The 19,917-nt window shown below is 51.4% G+C and overlaps 2 protein-coding genes across 5 annotated transcripts; one reads left to right on the top strand and one right to left on the bottom strand.

Moving 5' to 3' along the window:
- The first annotated feature begins 4,608 nt into the window (after nt 1–4,608).
- Nucleotides 4,609–15,244, top strand: Pkmyt1 (protein kinase, membrane associated tyrosine/threonine 1). Of its 3 annotated transcripts, XM_075941700.1 has the most exons (9): nt 4,609–4,856; nt 5,158–5,472; nt 11,160–11,649; nt 12,380–12,873; nt 13,531–13,637; nt 13,752–13,924; nt 14,109–14,263; nt 14,945–15,022; nt 15,112–15,244. In XM_075941700.1, the coding sequence occupies exons 3-9, from the start codon at nt 11,299–11,301 to the stop codon at nt 15,221–15,223; spliced, it is 1,470 nt and encodes a 489-aa protein (XP_075797815.1). In that variant the 5' UTR covers nt 4,609–4,856; nt 5,158–5,472; nt 11,160–11,298; the 3' UTR covers nt 15,224–15,244. The 3 variants fall into 3 exon arrangements, with proteins under 3 accessions (XP_075797815.1, XP_075797814.1, XP_075797817.1); XM_075941699.1 differs by lacking the exon at nt 5,158–5,472; XM_075941702.1 differs by lacking the exons at nt 4,609–4,856; nt 5,158–5,472 and having other exon boundaries at nt 10,084–11,649.
- On the bottom strand, nt 14,787–18,924 carry Paqr4 (progestin and adipoQ receptor family member 4). Of its 2 annotated transcripts, none has more exons than XM_075941703.1 (3): nt 18,386–18,924; nt 16,697–16,918; nt 14,787–16,590 (listed from the first exon to the last, which is right to left on the bottom strand). In XM_075941703.1, the coding sequence occupies exons 1-3, from the start codon at nt 18,549–18,551 to the stop codon at nt 16,157–16,159; spliced, it is 822 nt and encodes a 273-aa protein (XP_075797818.1). In that variant the 5' UTR covers nt 18,552–18,924; the 3' UTR covers nt 14,787–16,156. The 2 variants fall into 2 exon arrangements, with proteins under 2 accessions (XP_075797818.1, XP_075797819.1); XM_075941704.1 differs by having other exon boundaries at nt 18,382–18,547.
- Between the last annotated feature and the right edge of the window lie 993 nt (nt 18,925–19,917).

Here is a 19,917-nt window from a genome sequence, read left to right as displayed (position 1 = left end):
AGCTTCTTTATTCACCAATGATATTCACAGCATCCAGAAGGGAATCCCACAACACACTGCACTTTCAATTCCAGTTTAACAGCCAGCAGATTAGTACCCAACACCCTTCACTCATGGGCCAGCCTCTGTACCAAGCTAGCTCTACAATTCACTCCTCTCTTGACTCTTCTACATTCAGGGCCACACCCCATTGATATCTCTTCCCACCCTGGGTTCCTCCCTATAGGCATGCATATGACCAGTCCTGTGGTATCTCTTGGCTTTCCCCCAAAGACCCACCTTTTGTGCAAAGCTCCTCTACCGATTGCAGGGCCCCAGCCCAGCACCTCAGAACAGCAGCACCGAGCATGCCCACTTCCACCCTGCTTGAATGATTGGATCTTCCACTAGTCACTGGGAAGGATGCCCGAGTGGTCTGGCCCCAATCACTCCCTAAGAGTCCAGACAACTGGATAGAGAGAGCTGCCTGCTTTGCCCCAAGGCCATGGGCACTGCTTCCCTCATCTTCACAGAGGCCAATTGAGTGGTAGGGTAATGAGTTGGCCAGACCTTGGGCACTCATCTGGCCTTTCTGAGTCTGGGTACTTTCAAAATGATGACAGTAAGAGCCACTTGGGCCAGGGCTGTTGGGACTTCTTGTTTTGTAAGTAGGGAAACAGAGGCAGAGTGGAAAAGGCACATGGCCCAAATGGTACAACTCCTAAGTCGGGCTAGAGTCTGATCCCAAGTAGTCCTGAGAGTTCTGACTTCTCTCCCTTGCTGCCCCCGCAGTCCCTGTGACTCTGAGTCCTCTCCCAATGCCTCTGAGAAGGCCCAGGCCCAGTTATATCAGTAAGCTTCAGAGCTGGGTCAGCTGAGGGGCCCCCTGAGCAGAGCCAGACATACAGACACACAGGACTCCTTTGTAGGGCGCTGGGGAGGTAAGAGGAGAGATTCCAAGGGGCTACATGGGAGGTACACTCTGACAGCCTGCTCGGCCAATGCCAGGCTGCCTGAGAGCTGGCACAGCTTGTGGAAAATACCAGCCAGCCTGGGTCCTTGAGCCAACTTGATGCCTGCTCAAGACCTACAGACCCCTGTCTTCTACACCCAGCTCCATCCAGGTAGTCTAAGAACACAGAGTTGAGGGTTCAAAGAGCTCTGCCAGAACCCTAGTCTGGGCGGCTGAGTGCCTTGGCCTGAAGGGGACAGAAGAGCAACTAGAGGGTTCTGACAGGGAGCAAGGACAAGGAGATAGATAGCTGGGATGTTGGAAGTGCAGGACTCGTGCCCAGGACACATGTTACCTAAAATGGCAGTGTGTATCAAAGGATTCCCTGACAGTTGTCTGACCGCCAGCAGCACCTGTGAGGGTGGGAATTTGGGAGGACAGCTGGAGACACAGCCAGGCGCCTGTGGGTAGACACCTCCTGTCCCAGCAGCTGTGGGGCTGCCGCTCCTCAGCTGCCCCTTCCAGCGCCTGTCGGCAGCTCTTGAGGTCACATCTGAGCTTCCGATTTCCCTGGGCCGCCTTTGGAACACCTTCCCAGACATTACCCAGGCACTCACAAATGAGCAAAGCTGACCCCTGTTGACCTCTTCTCCCACCCGCCTGTCAATTATTGGAATTTCTTCAACTGTGAAATACGATATATACAGAGAAGCACACACAAAACAGAAATACACAGTTTAACAAACACTATGCAGCTGAAACAGCGCAGCCAGTTCTCACAAGTGCCCACGATTCCACTCGAATCTATCATGTTCTCTCCCCGTTCTTATCACTTCGTTCCCTTTGGGATCCATCTGGGTGAGGGAGTCTTCCTCAGCGAGGTGTGTACAGCTCTGGGGCACTGCTGTAGTTAAGGGTCACACTGTGATGTGGGAGGAGGATCTCTCCTGGGTGTTGGGGTGGAGCTTGTGGAATCCAGCACCTGACCGAGGTTTGGAGGCTTCCAGTGCAAGCAAGAGTCCTGGTGTTTGTTTCGTTTGTTTGATGTTGTTGTTGTTGAGACAAGGTCTCCATATTTAATTTATTCTTGGCTCGCCTGAAACTTGCCATGTAAGCCAGGCTGACCCCAAACTCTGAGAGATTGGCTTGTCTCTGCCTCTGAGTGCTGGGATTAAAGTCATGCACCACCGCATCCAGCTAAGAGTCCTGGTTTTGATCCCTTTGAAAACATGCCTCTGTCTATGCCACCAAAGTGTGGATAGGGGTCCCTGACTCCTGACTTAAGCAGCAGCTATTCAGGCTCTTGACTTGTGTAATCTGTGTTTGATTTCCTATCAAGGTGAGAGAAGATTCTTCCACTAGAGCAGTGGTTCTCAATCTTTCTAATGCTGTGACCCTTTAATACAGTTCCTCATGTTGTGGTGACCCCAACCATAAAATTATTTTCGCTGCTACTTCATGACTGTAATTTTGCTACTATTATGAATTGTAATGAAAATGTCTGTGTTTTCTGATGGTCCTAGAGTAGCCTCTGTGAAAGGGTCCTTAGGCACCCATTAGGGTCGTGACCCACAGGTTGAGAACCTCTAACCCATAAGAAGTGTCAAACCAACCATTCCCAGGTGGTCCTCTGCTGCTATTTCGTGTTTACTTTCACTTTCCAAACCAAGCTTTCGCTTGCTGGCCTGCGGTTTCTGTTTATATGTATATTAAGCAATGAGACCGTGAACGTGGACAGAAAGGGCTGACCTCTGACCTCCTCTCGGGTCACATATGTTTTCTCAGCTCGTGCTCATTTCTTCAAGGGGGAGGAGCTACTCATTTCACACATGTGGAGACTGAGCAGCCTGGCAGCTTTATTCCCGACACGGCATCTGCATACTTACCGTCTACTAACTCGTATTTATTGCATGTGTTGTGCAGCTCTCTCTGCAGCGTGACGTGTTCATTGAAGTGTGCTGCTGCCGGGGAAAGTTCGTGTGTGTTGCTGGGGTTGAACCTAGGGTTCCACACATGCTAGGCAGGAAGTCTACGCTGAGCAGTCAGCTTAGCCATTTCACTCCCTTCCCCACTTCCTTTCTAAGACAGGGTTCAAGTTGCTGAAACTGCAACCTCCTTTGAAATGGGGTCTCACTATGGAATTTTTGAAAGTATTAATATTTATTATGTATACAATATTCTGTCTGCGTGTATGCCTGCAGACCAGAAGAGGGCACCAGACCTCATTACAGATGGTTGTGAGCCACCACTTGGTTGCTGGGAATTGAACTCAGGACCTTTGGAAGAGCAGGCAATGCTCTTAACCTCTGAGCCATCTCTCCAGGCCCCATTGCCTGGAACTTCTGATATAGACCAGAGTGGCCTTAAACTCAGAGATCCTCCTGCCTCATTCTCCCCAGATGCCCAGGGCTGGGATTATACTTCTACATCACTATGCCTAAATTTTGTTTGTTTGGTTGTTTGTTTGATTGATTGATTTTGAGACAGGGGTCTTCTTATAGTGCCCAACTAGCTTCCAGTTTCTGGGTTTACATGATCTTTTTGCCTCATCTGCCTCTGTGCTTGAGGTATAGGCAATTACCACTGCACTGGGTTGTTGTTGCTCTCTGTCTGTTCCAATCATGATGAATTAAATGTTGAGAAACTGACAGTTGGAAGGGAATGGGGTCTGTCCTGAAAAAAGGCCTGGCAGAAAGTAGCCTTAAACAGTTGGAGAGGGACCTGACTGGGTCCTCAACAAGGGCTAGTCTAAGTCACGGATGCCCTGGCTGGCCCTCAGAGACGCTAATGGAGAGGAAAAGGGCTTGGAGGCAGGCTGCACCCGGCTCTTGGTCTTTATAGCCCCAGCTGTATTTGGGCTGGGTCTAGATTCCCTCACTTCTCGAGTAAACGAATATAGGTCCCCTTTGCAGAGACGGAAGCTCCACCTCACCTTCTGCGCAGGCTCTCTGTCCCTTTTAAAGGAATCGTCCTAGGTTCATTGGCTCCACTTTTACAAGAGACGTGGCAATCCGAAGCTTGGAGACGGCTGTGCTGGGACCCATGACTGGTTCTGTCTGGCCTGGAGCTGACCCCAATACCTACCTTTTCTCCTAGGCTCCAAAGCTGCATCCTTTCCCATCATAGTTTTGATTTCCTTAATATTGTATTACGTTTCCAATTATACGTCTTCTGAAATAGTAGCTTTCCTTTACACAAACACTATTTGAATGCAATTTTATTTAAAATACAAGCATCACAGGCCCTTGGAACATATCTTCTCTCCGGTGGAAACCTTGGGCACAAGGAAGCTCAGGCTTTTTAGAAGAGGCGCTCCCCATCGCTATCCCGGTGTGATGAGGATCGGCTTTCAAATGTATACAAAATTATGTGTAGCGGGGCAATTGACTTTCTGAGGGCCCTGCCTGCTCCTTTTATGTTCGCGAGAATTAAGGCAGATCAGAGAAGCGTGGGAACCAAAGTCTGGACGCCGACAAAAGTTCTGGGAATCCTGAGGGAGGAAAGGATCGCTCCCACCTGGCGTCCAGGACTAAAAATTTACTTCTCTTTAGCAAAGGCCCGGAAGAGCTGCGCCTGCGCGGTGAGAGCGCTCGGCCAAGCTCCGGGGGCTGGGAAGCCTCAACGCGCACGCAGGACCCTAGGCGGAGCCAATGCCGGGGTCTACCGGGCTGCGCCGGGCGGAGGCGGGGCCACAGGCGGACCTGGGCGGGGCCTCGAGGCCGGTTTGGAATTTTTGGCGCGAGCTGGCTCCGCGCGCGTTCACGGGCCGTTCCCCTTTTGAGAGAGTGCTTCGTCCCGGTGTCCAGAGGCGCCGCTGCCCGACCCCGGCCTGCCTGGCCTCTGTGAGGACCTCAGCGGCCTCCCGCCGACCCGGAACCTGGGACCTCGCTGCTGCACCGCGCCCCGCCCCGCCCAGCCTCCCCAGGTGAGCCCACACCCGGGTGAGGGCTCCGGGCCGCGCCGCTCTTCCGCCCGGCGCTCCGCCCCGCGCTCCCGCCGCGCTGCGCCCCGAGACGGCCCCCGGCCTCCTCCCCCGGTGGCCGGTCGCCCCTCTGCAGCAGCCCCACCCTTCCCTGCCCGTCACGGGCCGCCTGGCCCTCGGGCGACTTCGAGTCAGCGCTGTCGCCCACGCCCCGCCTACTCCCGCTGATGGCGCTGGGTGACTGCCCGACCCTCCCCACTGGGAGCCCCTTTCCCAGCACTGCCTCTCTTTACCCTCTGGGAAGAGCCCCTTCCGGGTGACAGCCGGTCCACACAGTCCTTGGCCAAGATCTCCCCTCGCCCACGGAGCGAATACTGCAGCAGCCCTGCCCGGAAGGAACTCACAGTCTAGCGCTAGACGGTGGTCACTGGTGTGTCCAGCCCAGAGAGGGTGAGGACACGTGGAGGTCGCCCTGGCTGGGCTCAGGGCCACTCCGGACTCAGCCAGGACTCCGCTACCAGCCCTTCTCACCCCATGAAGGCTGTTTGACCAGGCCAGAGGTGTTAAAACATAAATGACATTGAGAGGGGCCGCTCTGCCTTGCTGAAGATACAAAAAGGTGATGGGGTTCCCTGAGACTGTATTTCTCCTTTTCTTCTTCTTCTTCTTCTTCTTCTTCTTCTTCTTCTTCTTCTTCTTCTTCTTCTTCTTCTTCTTCTTCTTCTTCTTCTTCTTCTCCTCCTCCCCTCCTCCTCCCCTCCTCCTCCTCCTCCTCCTCCTCCTCCTCCTCCTCCTCCTCCTCCTCCTCCTCCTCCTCCTCCTCTTCTTCTTCTTCTTCTTCTTCTTCTTCTTCTTCTTCTTTCTTCTTCTCCTCCTCCCCTCCTCCTCCTCCTCCTCCTCCTCCTCCTCCTCCTCCTCCTCCTCCTCCTCCTCCTCCTCCTCTTCTTCTTCAAAAGTATTTTTGTTATTTTTTTATATGTTATGGGTATTTTGCCTGCATGTGTGTCTGTGTGTCTTTGCACCATGTTCATGCCTGGTGCCCACATAAGCCAGAAAAGCCTGTCAGATCCCCTGGAACTGGAGTTACAGATGCTTGTGAGCCACTAGGAATCAAACCTGGGTCCTCTGGAAGGGCAGAACTCTTAGCTTCTGAGGCATTGCCCCCCCCCCTTCAAGACTATATTTAACCTGCGTGATGGAGGAGCCTGGCAGTATGGTTCCTCCAAGAAGACCCCTTTTTTGAGGGGTGGAAACCAAATATAGGGCCCTGACTGTGCTAGGCTGGTACTCTATCATAACCACTGGCATCTCTGGGATGGGATTCTTGAAGTAAATAGAGCCATAACAAGAGAGCCTTCCAGCCAAGTCTCTTAATTTAAGTCCCTAACTTTACTAGGCTAACCATTCTCCAAGTGATTTGATCTAGCCACCACCCTCAGCTGGCTGTGGCAAACTTTGATACATGTGATTTCCCCTAGAATGGACTCTTTCTTTTGCTTTTAATTTGCTTTTGTTTCAGTTACAACATTGTAGCAACCTGATGCCCCCCTCTGCCCCAACAGACACAGAGTTGCTGACCCCCATGGTACCACTGTGCGTGAGTCATTTCAACTACTATCTAAATCACCAGTTATGATAACAGCTAGCATTTATGCTAGACACCAGTCTTAAATCCTTCAGCTTTTTGTAGTGCAGAATTGTGAGTCCACAAACTCCTCATGCCAGGTGCTCTTCATAATGCAAAATATCCCAGATCTAGGGCCTGAGGTTATATTAATAACTCTGTTGGTATAGCATTTACCTAACATAAATGATGCCTGAGTTTGATACCCAGCGCTGTCTAAATTGGGTATAGTTGTACATGTCTGTGATCCTAGCACTCTGGAGATGGTGGTAGGAAAACTCGGTTATCCTTGGCTGCACAGCAAGTTTGAAGACAACTTAAACTAGAGACCCTGTCTTAAAAAAGCAAACAGCCATAAATCTCATATTTAGAAAGCACAGATGTGAGGAGTAGCTCTGGCCTTTGGTTTAGTCCCTAGTACCATAAATGAATAATCACTTTTTAAAAGCATCATAAGAAAGCATATGTGTGAGACCACTAGTGAGACTGACGTCCATTCCAAGATCAACACTAATATTTCTGTCAGTGAATGTCAGCTGTGGTGGCTCATGGAAGGCTGAGGCAGGAGGATTGCTACAAGTTCAAGGTCAGTCTGGACTAAATAGACTTTTCTCAAAACAAAATGAAATTATAAATACACACACTAATTAAGAAGATTAGATGAAGTCAAAATTTTTTTCCAAAATTACTTTTTCATGTACCCAGTTGTCTATTGTTTGTTGAAAAGACTTCTTTCCTTTTGAATTGTTTGGCGCTCTTTTTTTCTTTTTTGTTTTTTTGAGACAAGGTTTCTCTGTCTAGCCCTGGCTGTCCTGGAACTCACTCTGTAGACCAGGCTGGTCTCAAACCCACAGAGATCTGCCTGCCTGTGCCTCCTGGGTGCTGGGATTAAAGACGTGCACCACCACCACCACCACCTCCTGGCTTAGTGCTCTTTTTGAATATAAATGAATCCAGCTCTCTGGAGACTAAGGTAGGAGGCTGCTTAAAGCTAGCTTGGACTAAATCATGATTTCCTGTCTTGGGGAAAATAAAAAAACAAAACACAAAACAAGACAAAGTAAAAAAAAAATCAAGACAGGATCATTCTATGTAGTCCTGGCTGTCCTGGAATTTGCTATGTAGACCAGGCTGGCTTCAAACGCACAGAGATCCTCCTGTCTCAGCTTCATGGGTTAAAGGTGTGCACCACCAGCTTCAAAGAAAAAATGATTAAACCATAAATTCAGAAACCTTAGTTCTATCCCCTTCATCTTTTTGTGAACAAACTTTTAATTACTATGGATATGAAGAAATTTTGAAAATCTGGAAATGTAAGTCTTCCAAATTTAGTCTTTTTTTTTTTTTTTTTGTTCTTCTTTTAGCTTTTCAAGACAGGTTTTCTCTGTGTTGCTTTGGAGCCTGTTCTGGAACTCATTCTGTAGAACCAGGCTTGCCTCTGGCCCACCATCGCCTGCCTCAAATTTAGTCTTTTATGATAGTTCGACTTTGGGGAGGAGGTCTGAACATCCACATGAATTATAGAATCAGTCTGTCTTCCAGACTTGAGATCCTCCTGCCTCTGCCTCTGCCTCTGCCTCCCAGAGGGCTGGGATTAAAGGTGTGTGCCAACTGCCGACATGCTCGTAGTTTTCTACAGGGAAGCTAGCTGGGTTTCTAACAGGGATTGTTCCTAATCTGCAGACCAAGGCTGAGGTGAAGGCCTCTGGAGGTATATTGCTTTAGGCAAACACTGTACCGTGAACTATACCCCAGCCCACAGCTTTAAGACTGTTACCATGAACATGTTTTCCCTTTTATTTAGGCCTTTAGTTATTTGTTTTTTGTTTTTTTTAAAATATTTATTTATTATGTATACAATATTCTGTCTGTGTATCTGCCTGCAGGCCAGAAGAGGGCGCCAGATCTCATTACAGATGGTTGTGAGCCACCATGTGGTTGCTGGGAATTGAACTCAGGACCTTTGGAAGAGCAGGCAATGCTCTTAATCTCTGAACCATCTCTCCAGCCCGGCCTTTAGTTATTTGTATATGCTGTGTTAGCAGGCCTCTGCAACCACCAGGACATGCAAAGGGTTGATCTGTGAGGAGCAAGAAGGAAATCCAGTTAGACGTGACTCAGTAGCCGGTATTGGTTCAAACTTCTGGAGTCTGACACTGGGCAGTTTATTGTAGGCGTAGTTAAGTACAGTACAGTTTGAGAAACAAAAGGTTTCCTGCTGTAACAATCCCCTGTGTACAAGGAAGCATAATTAGATCAAAAGTCTTCTCAGTTCTAGAGATAGGCTACTTGTGTTATCAGATCTGGTCTCCATCCCATCATACAGATACATAAAGGTCATCATCTGGGCTATTAGCCACCTCTGGTTCTGGTTGTGGGAGCTTGGGGTAGCCAGGTATGATCTGGCTGTATAGATAGCACAGGGGTCACCTAGGCTATTAGCTACCTCCTGTACCAACCTTCTGAGCTAAAATTCTACATCTCTTTTCTTTGGTAGGACAACCCCATGTGTTTAACATTCCTGGTTTCCCTAGTGCTGTTTATGAGAACAAGGACATTTATGCTCCCAGAATATGTATTGTTTTGGTTTTGGTAGAAGGGATCAAAGCAGGGCCTATCACATGCCAGGGAGGTGCTCTACCATCGTGAAGTGTTACATTTCTTATTCCTTTTCTCTCCCCACTTTTTTTTCTTCCTTTTTTTGAGACAAGATATATGTCCCTGACTGTCCTGGATCTATCTCTCTGTCTAGACTAGAGACTAGTGGTCTTGAACTCACAGAAATCTTCTGCCTCCTGAGTTCTGGGTTTAAAGGCGTATACCATCATCATGCCCAGTATTTCTTTTTTTTTTTTTGGTTTTTCGAGACAGGGTTTCTCTGTGGCTTTGGTGCCTGTCCTGGAACTAGCTCTTGTAGACCAGGCTGGTCTCGAACTCACAGAGATCTGCCTGCCTCTGCCTCCCGAGTGCTGGGATTAAAGGCGTGCGCCACCACCTCCCGGCTTCCTAGTTTTTTTTAAATAATTTTTTGAGATTTATTTTATGCGTATGGGTGTATTTATTTTATATGTATTGTTTTGTCTAAATCTATATCTGTTCTACATGTGGGCAATGCCAAAAGAAGTAGAACTCCCTGGAAGTGGAGTTACAGGCAGCATCAGTCCTCCTTGGCTAAAATTACAGGGATATACCACCATGCCCAACCCAGCAACTAAGACATAAAGTTTTCATTCACTAAAAAAATCACAGTTGAGCCAGGCGGTGGTGGCGCACGCCTTTAATCCCAGCACTCGGGAGGCAGAGGCAGGCGGATCTCTGAGTTCGAGGCCAGCCTGGTCTACAAGAGCTAGTTCCAGGACAGGAACCAAAAGCTACAGAGAAACCCTGTCTCAAAAAAAAAAATCACAGTTGAGGGGAGTGTGCCATGGCACATATGTGGTGGTCAGAGGACAACTTTGTAGAATTGTTCTCTTCTTTCACCTTTATGTAGGTTCTGGGGCTTGAACTGAGGTTGTCAGACTTGCAAGGCAAGCACTTTTACCTGCTGAGTCATCTTTTAGGTCCCGTTTTTTTTTTTTTTTTTTTTTTTTTTTTTTGGAGCAGGAGCAAGGGTCTTATGTAACTCATGTTGGCCTTGAATTCTATATGTAGCCAAGGATAGCCTTGAACTCCTTATTCTCTTGCCTCTGCCTCCCAAGTGCAGGGATTCTAGGTGACGCTCAGTGTCTAGCTCCATACACTCCCCTACTCCTTACTTTTTTGACAGCATTGCCAGGTATGAACTTCACCCTGTTTCAAAGTCAAGTTTTCCTAGGGACAGCCTTAGGACTCTATTTTACAGCCTACCTCAACCCTGGGTAATTTCTCTAAGCTGTGCTGTGGACAATGGCTCACTTCCTCCTGGCTGGCCCTGCTGCCTAAAAAGCAGGGTGCTGGGACAGGACGGAGGTCTCTGGCATTTTCTGCATGCCTCTTCCTATGAATGTGCTGGAGCTTGGACCATGGGCTTCTCAGCCTGCTAAGCCTGCAAGTAGAACCTCCATGTCACCTGTCAGTAGGACAGGAGAGAAGAAAGCCCCTGGTTAGTCTGTCACTCAACAGAGATCCAGCCTGTGCACTGTGGAGTGGGTGGGAGATGAGGAATGCTGACTCCTGCTCTTCTAGGCAGACACTAACTTTGACAGGGAGCTGCAGCAGCAAGAGCCTCATTGGACATGTGCCTACAGTGCTGGAGACTTGCAGGTTCTGCTCTTTCTTCATGTTCTCACCAAGATTTGCTAGATTTTCTTCAACTCTTTCATTTTCTATCTTTAGTAACATATCCAAAGATTAAGATGGTTGTATAGTTTTCATCTATTGTACCTGTTTCCGGGGGAAAGGCCACAGGTCTCCTCATTTTATATGCGTATTCTAGAAGAGGGTCAAGTTTTGGAACTCAGAAGCTGTTTTTACTGTGGAGTTGGTGGTGAGAGACGGCATGATTTTTCTGTCTCAGGGCCTTGGGAGAGGCTGCAGAAAGAAGGCTGAATGGGCATCTCCTGAGCTGCTGGCTTATACTGTGCCCTGCTGGGTATGAGGCCCTTGGAGATAGAGGCTCATGGTTCTGACTTTTATTTATGTCACCTCCAAGCTAGAGACGGCACAGTGTGCAAGTGTATGATGGCTTTTCTTCTTCTCTGCAGGTGCTTGTGGTCCACACGACCTTCATGTGGAAAGTAGAACGTGTGTGTGGCAAAGAAGTGGCTCTCTTGTGGGCCACAGAATCAAGCGCTGTTTGAGTGTGGACACATTGCTCTGTGCTCTGATCCTCTAGTATTGACCATGTCCATGCCCTCTGAGGGCACCCCACCGCCCCTAAGTGGTACCCCCATCCCAGTTCCAGCCTACTTCCGACATGCAGAACCTGGTTTCTCCCTCAAAAGACCTGGGGGCCTCAGCCGGAGCCTTCCACCTCGGCCCCCTGCCAAGGGCAGCATCCCTATCAGCCGTCTCTTCCCTCCTCGGACCCCAGGCTGGCACCAGCCCCAGCCCCGGAGGGTGTCATTCCTGAGTGAGACCTCAGAGACCCTTCAGAGTCCTGGGTATGACCCACGCCGGCCAGAGTCCTTCTTTCAGCAGAACTTCCAGAGGCTTAGCCGCCTAGGTCGTGGCTCCTATGGAGAGGTCTTCAAGGTAAATGAAGGGTGGTTTCCCAGGCTTCTCTGGGAAGCCTCTGCATTGGTGGGATAGATAGCCTGCTGCCCTTTATTCTTTGATAGCTTGCCTCTCTAGGGCTTACAGCCACCTCCCATTCCCCACTCCCAGGCCTAACATGCACTGGCCCCTTGTCCAGATCCTGGCACAACCTGCAGCAGTTCCCTGTCGCCACCTCTCTGCTTGGAGATGGTGTGCTGAGATCATGACTGGTTCTGTCTGACCCGGAACTGACTGAACCAATGCCAACCTTTTTCCTAGGCTAGCAGGCTCAAATACTGTACCCTTTCCCATTATAATTTTGTTTTCTTTAATATGGTATTAATTTTCCAATTATTTGTCTTCTAAAACAGTAGCTTTCCTTTACACAAACACTATTTGAAGGCAATTTTAATTTAAAATAAAAGTAGCACAGGCCCTTGGATCACCTATCCTCTCCAGAGGAAAACTTGGGCACAACAGAGCATACTGTCCTGTTGTTTTGGGACTAAATTTTTCTCTTAGCACTGGACCCTGGCCAGAGGGCATAGTCTGCCCCATCTCCTTTGTTGTTGTGTCTCCAGTCCACTCTACTGCAATGAACATATGTCTAGTTCCTTATCATTGCATGCAGAGGTCCAAGGCTGATGTGTATTCCCCTGCATAGTGAAGTCTTAACAGCATCCTCTGACTTCCCCAATCCTACCTCTGGGCAACACCTCCCTTCCAGGTGCGCTCCAAAGAAGATGGCCGACTCTATGCTGTTAAACGCTCCTTGTCTCCATTCCGAGGCCCCAAAGACCGAACTCGCAAGCTGGCTGAGGTAGGCGGCCATGAGAAGGTGGGGCAGCACCCACACTGTGTGAGACTTGAACAGGCCTGGGAGGAGGGCGGCATCTTATACCTACAAACGGAGCTCTGTGGGCCCAGCCTGCAGCAACACTGTGAAGCCTGGGGGGCCAGCCTGCCAGAAGCCCAGGTTTGGGGCTACTTGCGGGACACTCTTCTGGCTCTGGATCATCTCCATAGTCAAGGCCTAGTTCACCTTGATGTCAAGCCTGCCAACATCTTCTTGGGGCCCCGGGGCCGCTGCAAGCTGGGTGACTTTGGACTACTGGTGGATTTGGGTTCAACTGGCGCTGGTGAGGCCCAGGAGGGAGACCCACGCTACATGGCCCCAGAACTGCTGCAGGGCTCCTACGGGACAGCCGCAGATGTGTTCAGGTAAGGCTGGGATGTGGCGAGGTCATGAAAGACTGTATGAGGTCCTTATTGAGGACTGATCAACAGAAAGGGGGACTGCCCAACAGAGGAGCTCTTTCCTACTACTAGGGTAGGAAGGCATTCAGGCCTAGGAGGTGTTGCCCCTGCCCATTAGCTGAGAGTCACTAGAGTAAGCAACATACCCTCTAGAGGCCTTTACACTGTAGGCTGGCCATCTGCTTGGCCCCAGCACTGGAAGAGTAGGGTACAGCGAGATTGAGGGCCACATCTGAGACTACACCCAGGCCCAGGGTTCTGAGTCCACACTGGCTACTACTACTCTGCCTCAGTTGTAGTCTGGTTATTTCTACAGAATGATAGTGTAACCCTAATATTCATAGAAACTAATTTACATGCCAGTGGCGTTCTGATGGACCTCCACTGCAACATGCTAACTGCTTAAGTGTGTGGTCTCTGCTTCACAGCAAGGTCTCCATCTTGACTGATGCTCACTGGCCCTCTAGAGGCCTCCTCAAAGCTCCTCACCCCTTTTACACTAAGTTCATGGTTTATGGGAGAAAAGAGCAGCCTTTTCTTACCAAGATGCTGCATAGGACTGGGATCTCTGTCACAAAGCTGACTTTGCCTCTCTTTTTCTACATGCCCTGACCTGACTAGCCTGGGTCTCACCATCTTGGAAGTGGCCTGCAACATGGAACTACCCCATAGTGGGGAGGGCTGGCAGCAGCTGCGCCAGGGATACTTGCCCCCTGAGTTCACTGCTGGTGAGTGGGGGCTCAGGAAATGCGCCAACTACTATCAGCTTCTCTGGCAAGGGGTGGCTAGTAGTAGGGACACCATTGAGCTACCTGACATGCATGGTTCTGCCTCATGAACAGGTCTGTCTTCTGAGCTTCGTTCTGTCCTCACCATGATGTTGGAGCCTAACCCCCAGCTGCGAGCCACAGCTGAGGCCCTGCTGGCTCTGCCCATGCTGAGGCAGCCACGTCCCTGGAATGTTCTGTGGTATATGGCTGCAGAAGCCCTAAGTCGAGGTTGGGCCCTGTTACAGGTAAGCCTCTATGGTGCTTACTGGTATACTCCAACTGTTCCTTGCTCAGGGGATCTACCTAGTCTCCCTTTTAACTTACTGTATAGACCAGGATGTCCTTGAACTCATTATCTTCCTACCTAAGCCTCCAAGTGCTGTGATTTTTGTCACAGGGCTTGATTTCTGAGGCTCCCTTTCCCCTTAGGCACTGATCACTCTGCTCTGCTGGTTCTGGCATGGTCTGGCTCATCCTGCCAGCTGGCTGCAGCCTCCAGGCCCACCGGCCACACCGCCTGGCTCTCCACCTTGCAGCCCACTCCTGGACAGCAGCATCTCCAGCTGGGATGATGACAGCATAGGGTGGGTGAGAGTCTAGGGCATTGGGGTAGAGGGTGTGTGTATGTACATCACTGTGGTCAATGCTACATGGAAGGCGTCCCAGGCCCCCTGGAAAGGAGAATGGATGGGCCTCTGTCACACCCAAAGGACAAAGACTGGCTGTGTGGATGTGGGCAACTGTGACATTCAGCACAGCTTTATACCAGTTATTAGCACAGAATTGTAGTCCTGACCTCTGTAGAGGCTCCCCCTGTTCAGGAACAAAGTGCTGTCCTCCCCTGGGTGGATACTTCCCAGAACCTGGTAAGTCCTGTCCTGAGGGGATCTCTTTGTCCCAGGTGTCTGCTAGCCAAGGGAAAGGGTGTAATTAGAAACTGCTACAAAGAAGCAGCATACACTCTCAGGATCCCTCTTTATAGTGCCATTTCCCTTACTTGGAAGGTTCTTTGTAACATAGCAAAATGGTAGAAAAGCTTCATTTACCAAAACTTGACATCCAACTCAGTTGAACCTGAAAAGGAACAGAAATGACCCCTGAACATGGTCAGATAGGAAGACTTGACAGCTGCCAGTGTGTGTTTATTGTTTCAGTTACGGCCTTCTAGCTTCATCAAGCAGGGGCCTGGAACCAAATAGGATCAGAACTGGCTTGGTCCTACCTTCCTCAACCCTAACACCCTGCTGACCTGTCCTTTCTTGTAGTCCCTCACTCTCCCCAGAGACCATCCTGTCCCGGATCACGAGGAGAACCTCTACCCCTCGAGGCAGGTACAAACCAAGGTGAGGAGGTGAGCAAGCCCGGGGCCTAGGGCTGGGGACAGTGGACTTTGGGACCTAACATCCTATTTCTTTTTCTTTCCTCCCCAAAGGGATGCCCTAGACCTAACTGACATGGACTCAGAGCTTCCTAGAGGTCCCTGTCCTACCTTTGAGCCACGGAACCTCCTCAGCCTGTTTGAGGACTCACTAGACCCAGCCTGAGCCACAGGCCCAGCCTTGGTGCTTTTAAATCTCTGACCCCCTTTCCTACCTCTCCTCCAGAAACTTCTGTATCTAATAAAAAGTAATGAATCTTGGGAACGCCCAAGGTTGCTCATGTGGCTACATAGCCCTTCTTGTCCCTTTATTGATGTTGCCTAGGGTCTTAGGCCTCTGGGATGACCTGGCTATGAGGCGACCATCTGCTAGAGTGGCCTTTGGCCAGCAGACTAGAGTCACGCACTGTATAGCGATTTCCTGAGCAAACATGTCTCTGGTGGGCAGATCAATCAGTCAGACCATGGCACTGAAGGTGAGTCCTTGGGCCAGTGAGGCCTGTATCCAAAGCCACCATTCCACATCCGTGCCTGTTGCCTAGGGAAAGCAGCCGCTCCTCTCATGTCTCTTGGCCAGACAATACAAGCAGGACCAATGCCCACTTGGTCCTGAGAGAAGGGCCTGGTCCCACTGCCCTGCATCCTGACTTCAGGAATGACAGGAAAGGTACAATTCTGGCTGCTGAGAGGTTTGGCATGCAGGGCAGAAAGATGGAGGTCAGGAAGCAGGAGCAGAGAGGCTAGTTCAAGAATCCAGGAAGTATCTTGTGGGAGTGGCAAGATATGAGCAGTGGTTCCGGGCTGGAGGCTTGGAAAAGTGGCCAGACTCACTGTCAGACATGAATTTAGAGACTCTCACGGGTCAAACTGAAGCTCAAAGAACGATTTCCTTCTAGCTGACAGTAAAACAGTGCCTGGAGGGAAGTTAGCAGGGAAAGATTAATCCACTGGGAGGAATGAAGAGTGGTCTCCTGGATCGGAAGTCCCATGTGCTGCTTCTTCCAGGGAACCAGCCCCTTGCAGATCAGCAAAGGAGGGAAGATGGGATTATTTGTCTCAGGAAGCTGTGGGCAAGCTGGTTTGGCAGCTAGGAGACAGCTCAGTCTGGGGGACAGGCATGGTGGGCAGCCCAGAGCAGGTCAGGTACAACACCAGCATGGAGCTGGAGAATGGAACCCACGCTGAGCAGGTGCATGATCTGGTGGGAGTTCCCCCAGTAGTCAAAGCGACCGGGCCCCCAACGCTCTGGCAGACGTGCCACATTCACCAGCCCTCCAAGCAATGCCAATGCATCCATGCGCAGGTAGCAGGGCAGGGAGCCTGGAGCCCCTGAGCCCAGTCCTACACCACGGGCCCCAAACACCAGTAGGCGGGCCCCGGCTTGCCAACCAAAGGCTCGAAGCCGAGCACTGGTGGAGGGGGCAGTGAGGGCTCTCCAGCCAGCCACGCCTGACAGTGCAGTGTAAGCCATCAGGGCGGCTGGACGAAGCCAGGGTCTGCAAGCCAGAGTGCAGTGGATGATGGGCAGGGCCCCTGCAGAGAGAGCAGAAAAAGGATATCAGTCCAAGCTAGCTGATCTTCCCTACCCAGGGTTCCCACCAGTAGCCCTTGCCTCCACCTTCCTGGGGCCCTGGCTCACCAAGAGTGTTGACAAGGCAGACTCCACACATATCCAGGGCAAGGAGCCGGGTGTACACAGGACTGCCTCCTTGGTGGCACATGAAGAGGTGATACAGCACAGAGGCTGCAGGGGGGACCAGACAGGCCACACAATGTGTACCTCCCAGCCAGCCATCCTTGCCCAACTGACCCCAGGGCATGGTCATTGGCACAAGCACCAGGAAGCCCAGCAGGGCTAGCCCTACAAGGAAAGAAGAGTTACCCACCAGACACATCAGCATAAAGGAAAAGCACATCTAAAAGGTATCAGCTGGGGCCAGGAAGATAGCTCATAGAAAAGGCTGCCAAGCCTGACAATCTTAGTGTGATCCTGGATTCCACATGGTAAAAGAGAACCAGTCCTCACAGTTATCTTCTAAGCTCCACATGCCTGGGCAGATGTACACCCACCTACCCACACATATACTAAGTTAACATATAAATATAAAAAATTTAAAGTGACCTATCAAAAACACAAGGAAGACAGAGAAAGCAGACAGAGTTCAACACTGTAGGTCTGTGGGCTCCAAATTTTCAGAAGTGTTACTGTCAGGGCTCACTGCAGGTCTCTAAGTAGAGACAATGAACCCTACTTTGAGGTGTAGAAACCAGTTCTGAGTGGCCTTGTCCCAGCTGAGCATGGCAACCAGGAAGAGGATAGAGGATAGACTAACTCCTGAGCTGTCCTGACTGACGCTGAAGCCACACAGGAGGCCAGACCAGGTCTGCCAATCTGTCCTAGAGTATCTGCAGAAGCTGGAGGAGCATGACCTCAGCCTGAGTTCTGATTAGGACAGGAGGGACAAACCAGACTCAGGGTTACTTAACATTGTCAAATGCCCAGGCAGATGGTGGCTTTGGGTCTTTTTGTTTTACATAAAGAAGGAAGGTCAGGAAAGGCCAGAACGAAAGGAAGGGGCCCGAAATAAGATTATCCTATCTCTATTGGGGGTGTTTTTAGGAGCTCTGTTCCTTCCCGGTGCTGGCCTTTCTTGGAGATTCCCACCCTTCCCCACAGGCAGTTGGCATTGCCCTAACAGAGGACAAAAGCAGGCATCAGCCTCACTCTTGGTGGGGGTGCGACAAAAACAATAACGTGCTCCCTCTCCTTTAGGGAAAAGCACAAAGCTAAACCTAACTGGCTCTAGTCCTCTCTCCCAGCTGGGGCGGCTCAAGGACAGGCCAGGGCTGTGTCAGCAGAGCTCTAGGGGCCGCAAAGGGGAGGGGGGGAAGGGCCACCGTGCGGAGCCCCACGGTACTGCTAGGGTGGCAGGGACTTTAGGCCCCCACGAGGAGGGGCTTGGGCCGGGCAGGGGCGGTCTTCTTCTTTCTAACTCCTCCTAGCCAGTGAACGCCCATCTCCAGGACGAGCGCTAGAGGGGGAGGGTGCCCAGGGCACAGGATTACCAAGGAGATACTAGGATCCTTACCCCTAGAGCTCAGCGGGATTAAGTTGGCTCCCACTCTGCTCCCCTCTCCTGCCCTGGGGCACTGTTGGAAAAGCAGAAGCTGGCAACGAAGCTTGGGACAATGGCAGCTTTGTCACCGCGGCGCCCGGCCCAACCAGGGCAGGGGCAGCCTACGACTTGGACTCGGGGGGCTGCTGCGCTCACATACAAGGCGGCCGCGAGTGCAGGAAGCATAAAGCATGAGGTAGCCGCTCACCTACCGTGTGTGTAGATGTTGCCCAGCTCATTGTGTAGGTAGAAGAGGCTGCGCAGGCAGCCCGAGCCGCTGCTGGCCGGCCGGTAGCCAGTCAGTACGAACTTATTGAACTGCAGGTGCGGTGGCGAGCTAGCCCAGTCCAGCAGGCGCGGCCCGGACAGGAACGCCATGGCCTCACGCACTGCGGCGGGCCAGCGACCCTCTGATTCCAGGCGTCTCCCTCAGTGGAGTCACAGAGCTGGGAAGCTCATCCCAATTCACCTCCGGGCTGTCCGGTCGCCCAGCGTAGGGTAAGCAGGGGGTCCCGGCCCTCTTCCCTCTCTCGTGGCGCACGCGCGAGCTCGACGCCCCCGCAAGGGAAAGGAAGCTGGCGACCCGGCTACTGAAGCTCAGTGCGTCCAGTTCCACCGTGGCAGAGCACCGCAGGGAGCGATCCCGCTGGCCGCAACGGCAGCCCGGCTTCTAGCCGCAGCCCTGAGGACGGGCGCGGCCGGACGCTGGAGGGGACGCCAGGCTCCACCCCGGCTCCTCGCCCCCGCCACCCTGCCCATGTTTCGCGCGCTGGATTCCTGACGTTCACGTTGTAAGGACCAATGGGCGCTGCGGGCGGGGATGCTCCGCCCCGAGACCGCCCTGGCCTTCTCTTTTTAACATGTGCGGTTCCAGCCTTCTTTGCATGGGGTGCTGGGCTTGGGACGCGATGTTCTGGGTTGGTTGGGCTTCTCTACTGGAGTGGCCTGGCACCTGGCGTCTACCAACATTTCACACCCCAGCTTTCTTAGTGATCTCCAGGTTGCCGCACCTTTGGATATCCACCTCGAGCCTGGCTACGCATGGCCTAAGCCCATAGTCAGACTCTGTCCAAGGTGCTGCTGGCTAAGGCCCCTCCAGAGAAGTCCAGCGCAACGCTGGCGCGTACCCACTTTTAAAATATGCCCTTATTGGCCAGGTACCCAAGCCTCTAAGATGTGTGACGCACCTGAAGCTCTTGGAGAGGCCCAGCCCTTCCGGCCAGGCTTCTTAGAGCTTGGGTTCCACCCAACTCTCTCCCTATTAACGCCCACAAGGCACACCCTCCGCTGCTGGGTCCGGTACAGACAAGGAACCGGCTAAGGCAGGAGGCCAGGGAAGAAAGGTTGGCTCTCTACTCTTGCGAGTACCAGAAAGGAACTTCTACCCACAGCTGGCTTCCACTTCCTCTCTCACAAGAAAGCTCACGGTTGAAACGCCCAGCATCTCACCCGACACCCTTATTAACATAACTCCTCCCTCACACAAAGAACTTGCTGAAGACTACCAAAATAGGCCCTTTATTTTAAATCTATGGTTCTCTGATCAGTCTTTAGATCACTTTTGTTGATCCCTAACCTTTCATTGAGGGCAGCAGTCCGGGACCGTCCCCAAAAGAGGCGCAAAGAACCCTGAAGCCCGACACCACCTTTCACATCAACGTCCAAGGATTAGGGTGTCGGGTTCCTTTTGCCCTTTGGCTCGCTTCAACCATCTGGACCCCAAGGGTCAGACCAAGTTCTCAAA

Source organism: Microtus pennsylvanicus, chromosome 11 (assembly GCF_037038515.1).
Source record: "Microtus pennsylvanicus isolate mMicPen1 chromosome 11, mMicPen1.hap1, whole genome shotgun sequence".
NCBI lineage: Eukaryota > Metazoa > Chordata > Mammalia > Rodentia > Cricetidae > Microtus > Microtus pennsylvanicus.
Note: the sequence above shows the minus strand (reverse complement) of the source record. Positions and strands in the feature narration are given on the sequence as shown.

Coding starts and splice junctions, on each gene's coding strand:
- Paqr4 (XM_075941703.1), bottom strand. CDS start 18,551: ATGGCGTTCCTGTCCGGGCCGCGCCTGCTGGACTGGGCTAGCTCGCCA. Junction 16,919..18,385: donor GGGCAACATCTACACACACG/GTAGGTGAGCGG, acceptor CTTTCCTTGTAG/GGCTAGCCCTGCTGGGCTTC. Junction 16,591..16,696: donor CTGCCTTGTCAACACTCTTG/GTGAGCCAGGGC, acceptor CTCTCTCTGCAG/GGGCCCTGCCCATCATCCAC.
- Pkmyt1 (XM_075941699.1), top strand. CDS start 11,299: ATGTCCATGCCCTCTGAGGGCACCCCACCGCCCCTAAGTGGTACCCCC. Junction 12,874..13,530: donor ACAGCCGCAGATGTGTTCAG/GTAAGGCTGGGA, acceptor TGACCTGACTAG/CCTGGGTCTCACCATCTTGG. Junction 13,925..14,108: donor GAGGTTGGGCCCTGTTACAG/GTAAGCCTCTAT, acceptor CTTTCCCCTTAG/GCACTGATCACTCTGCTCTG.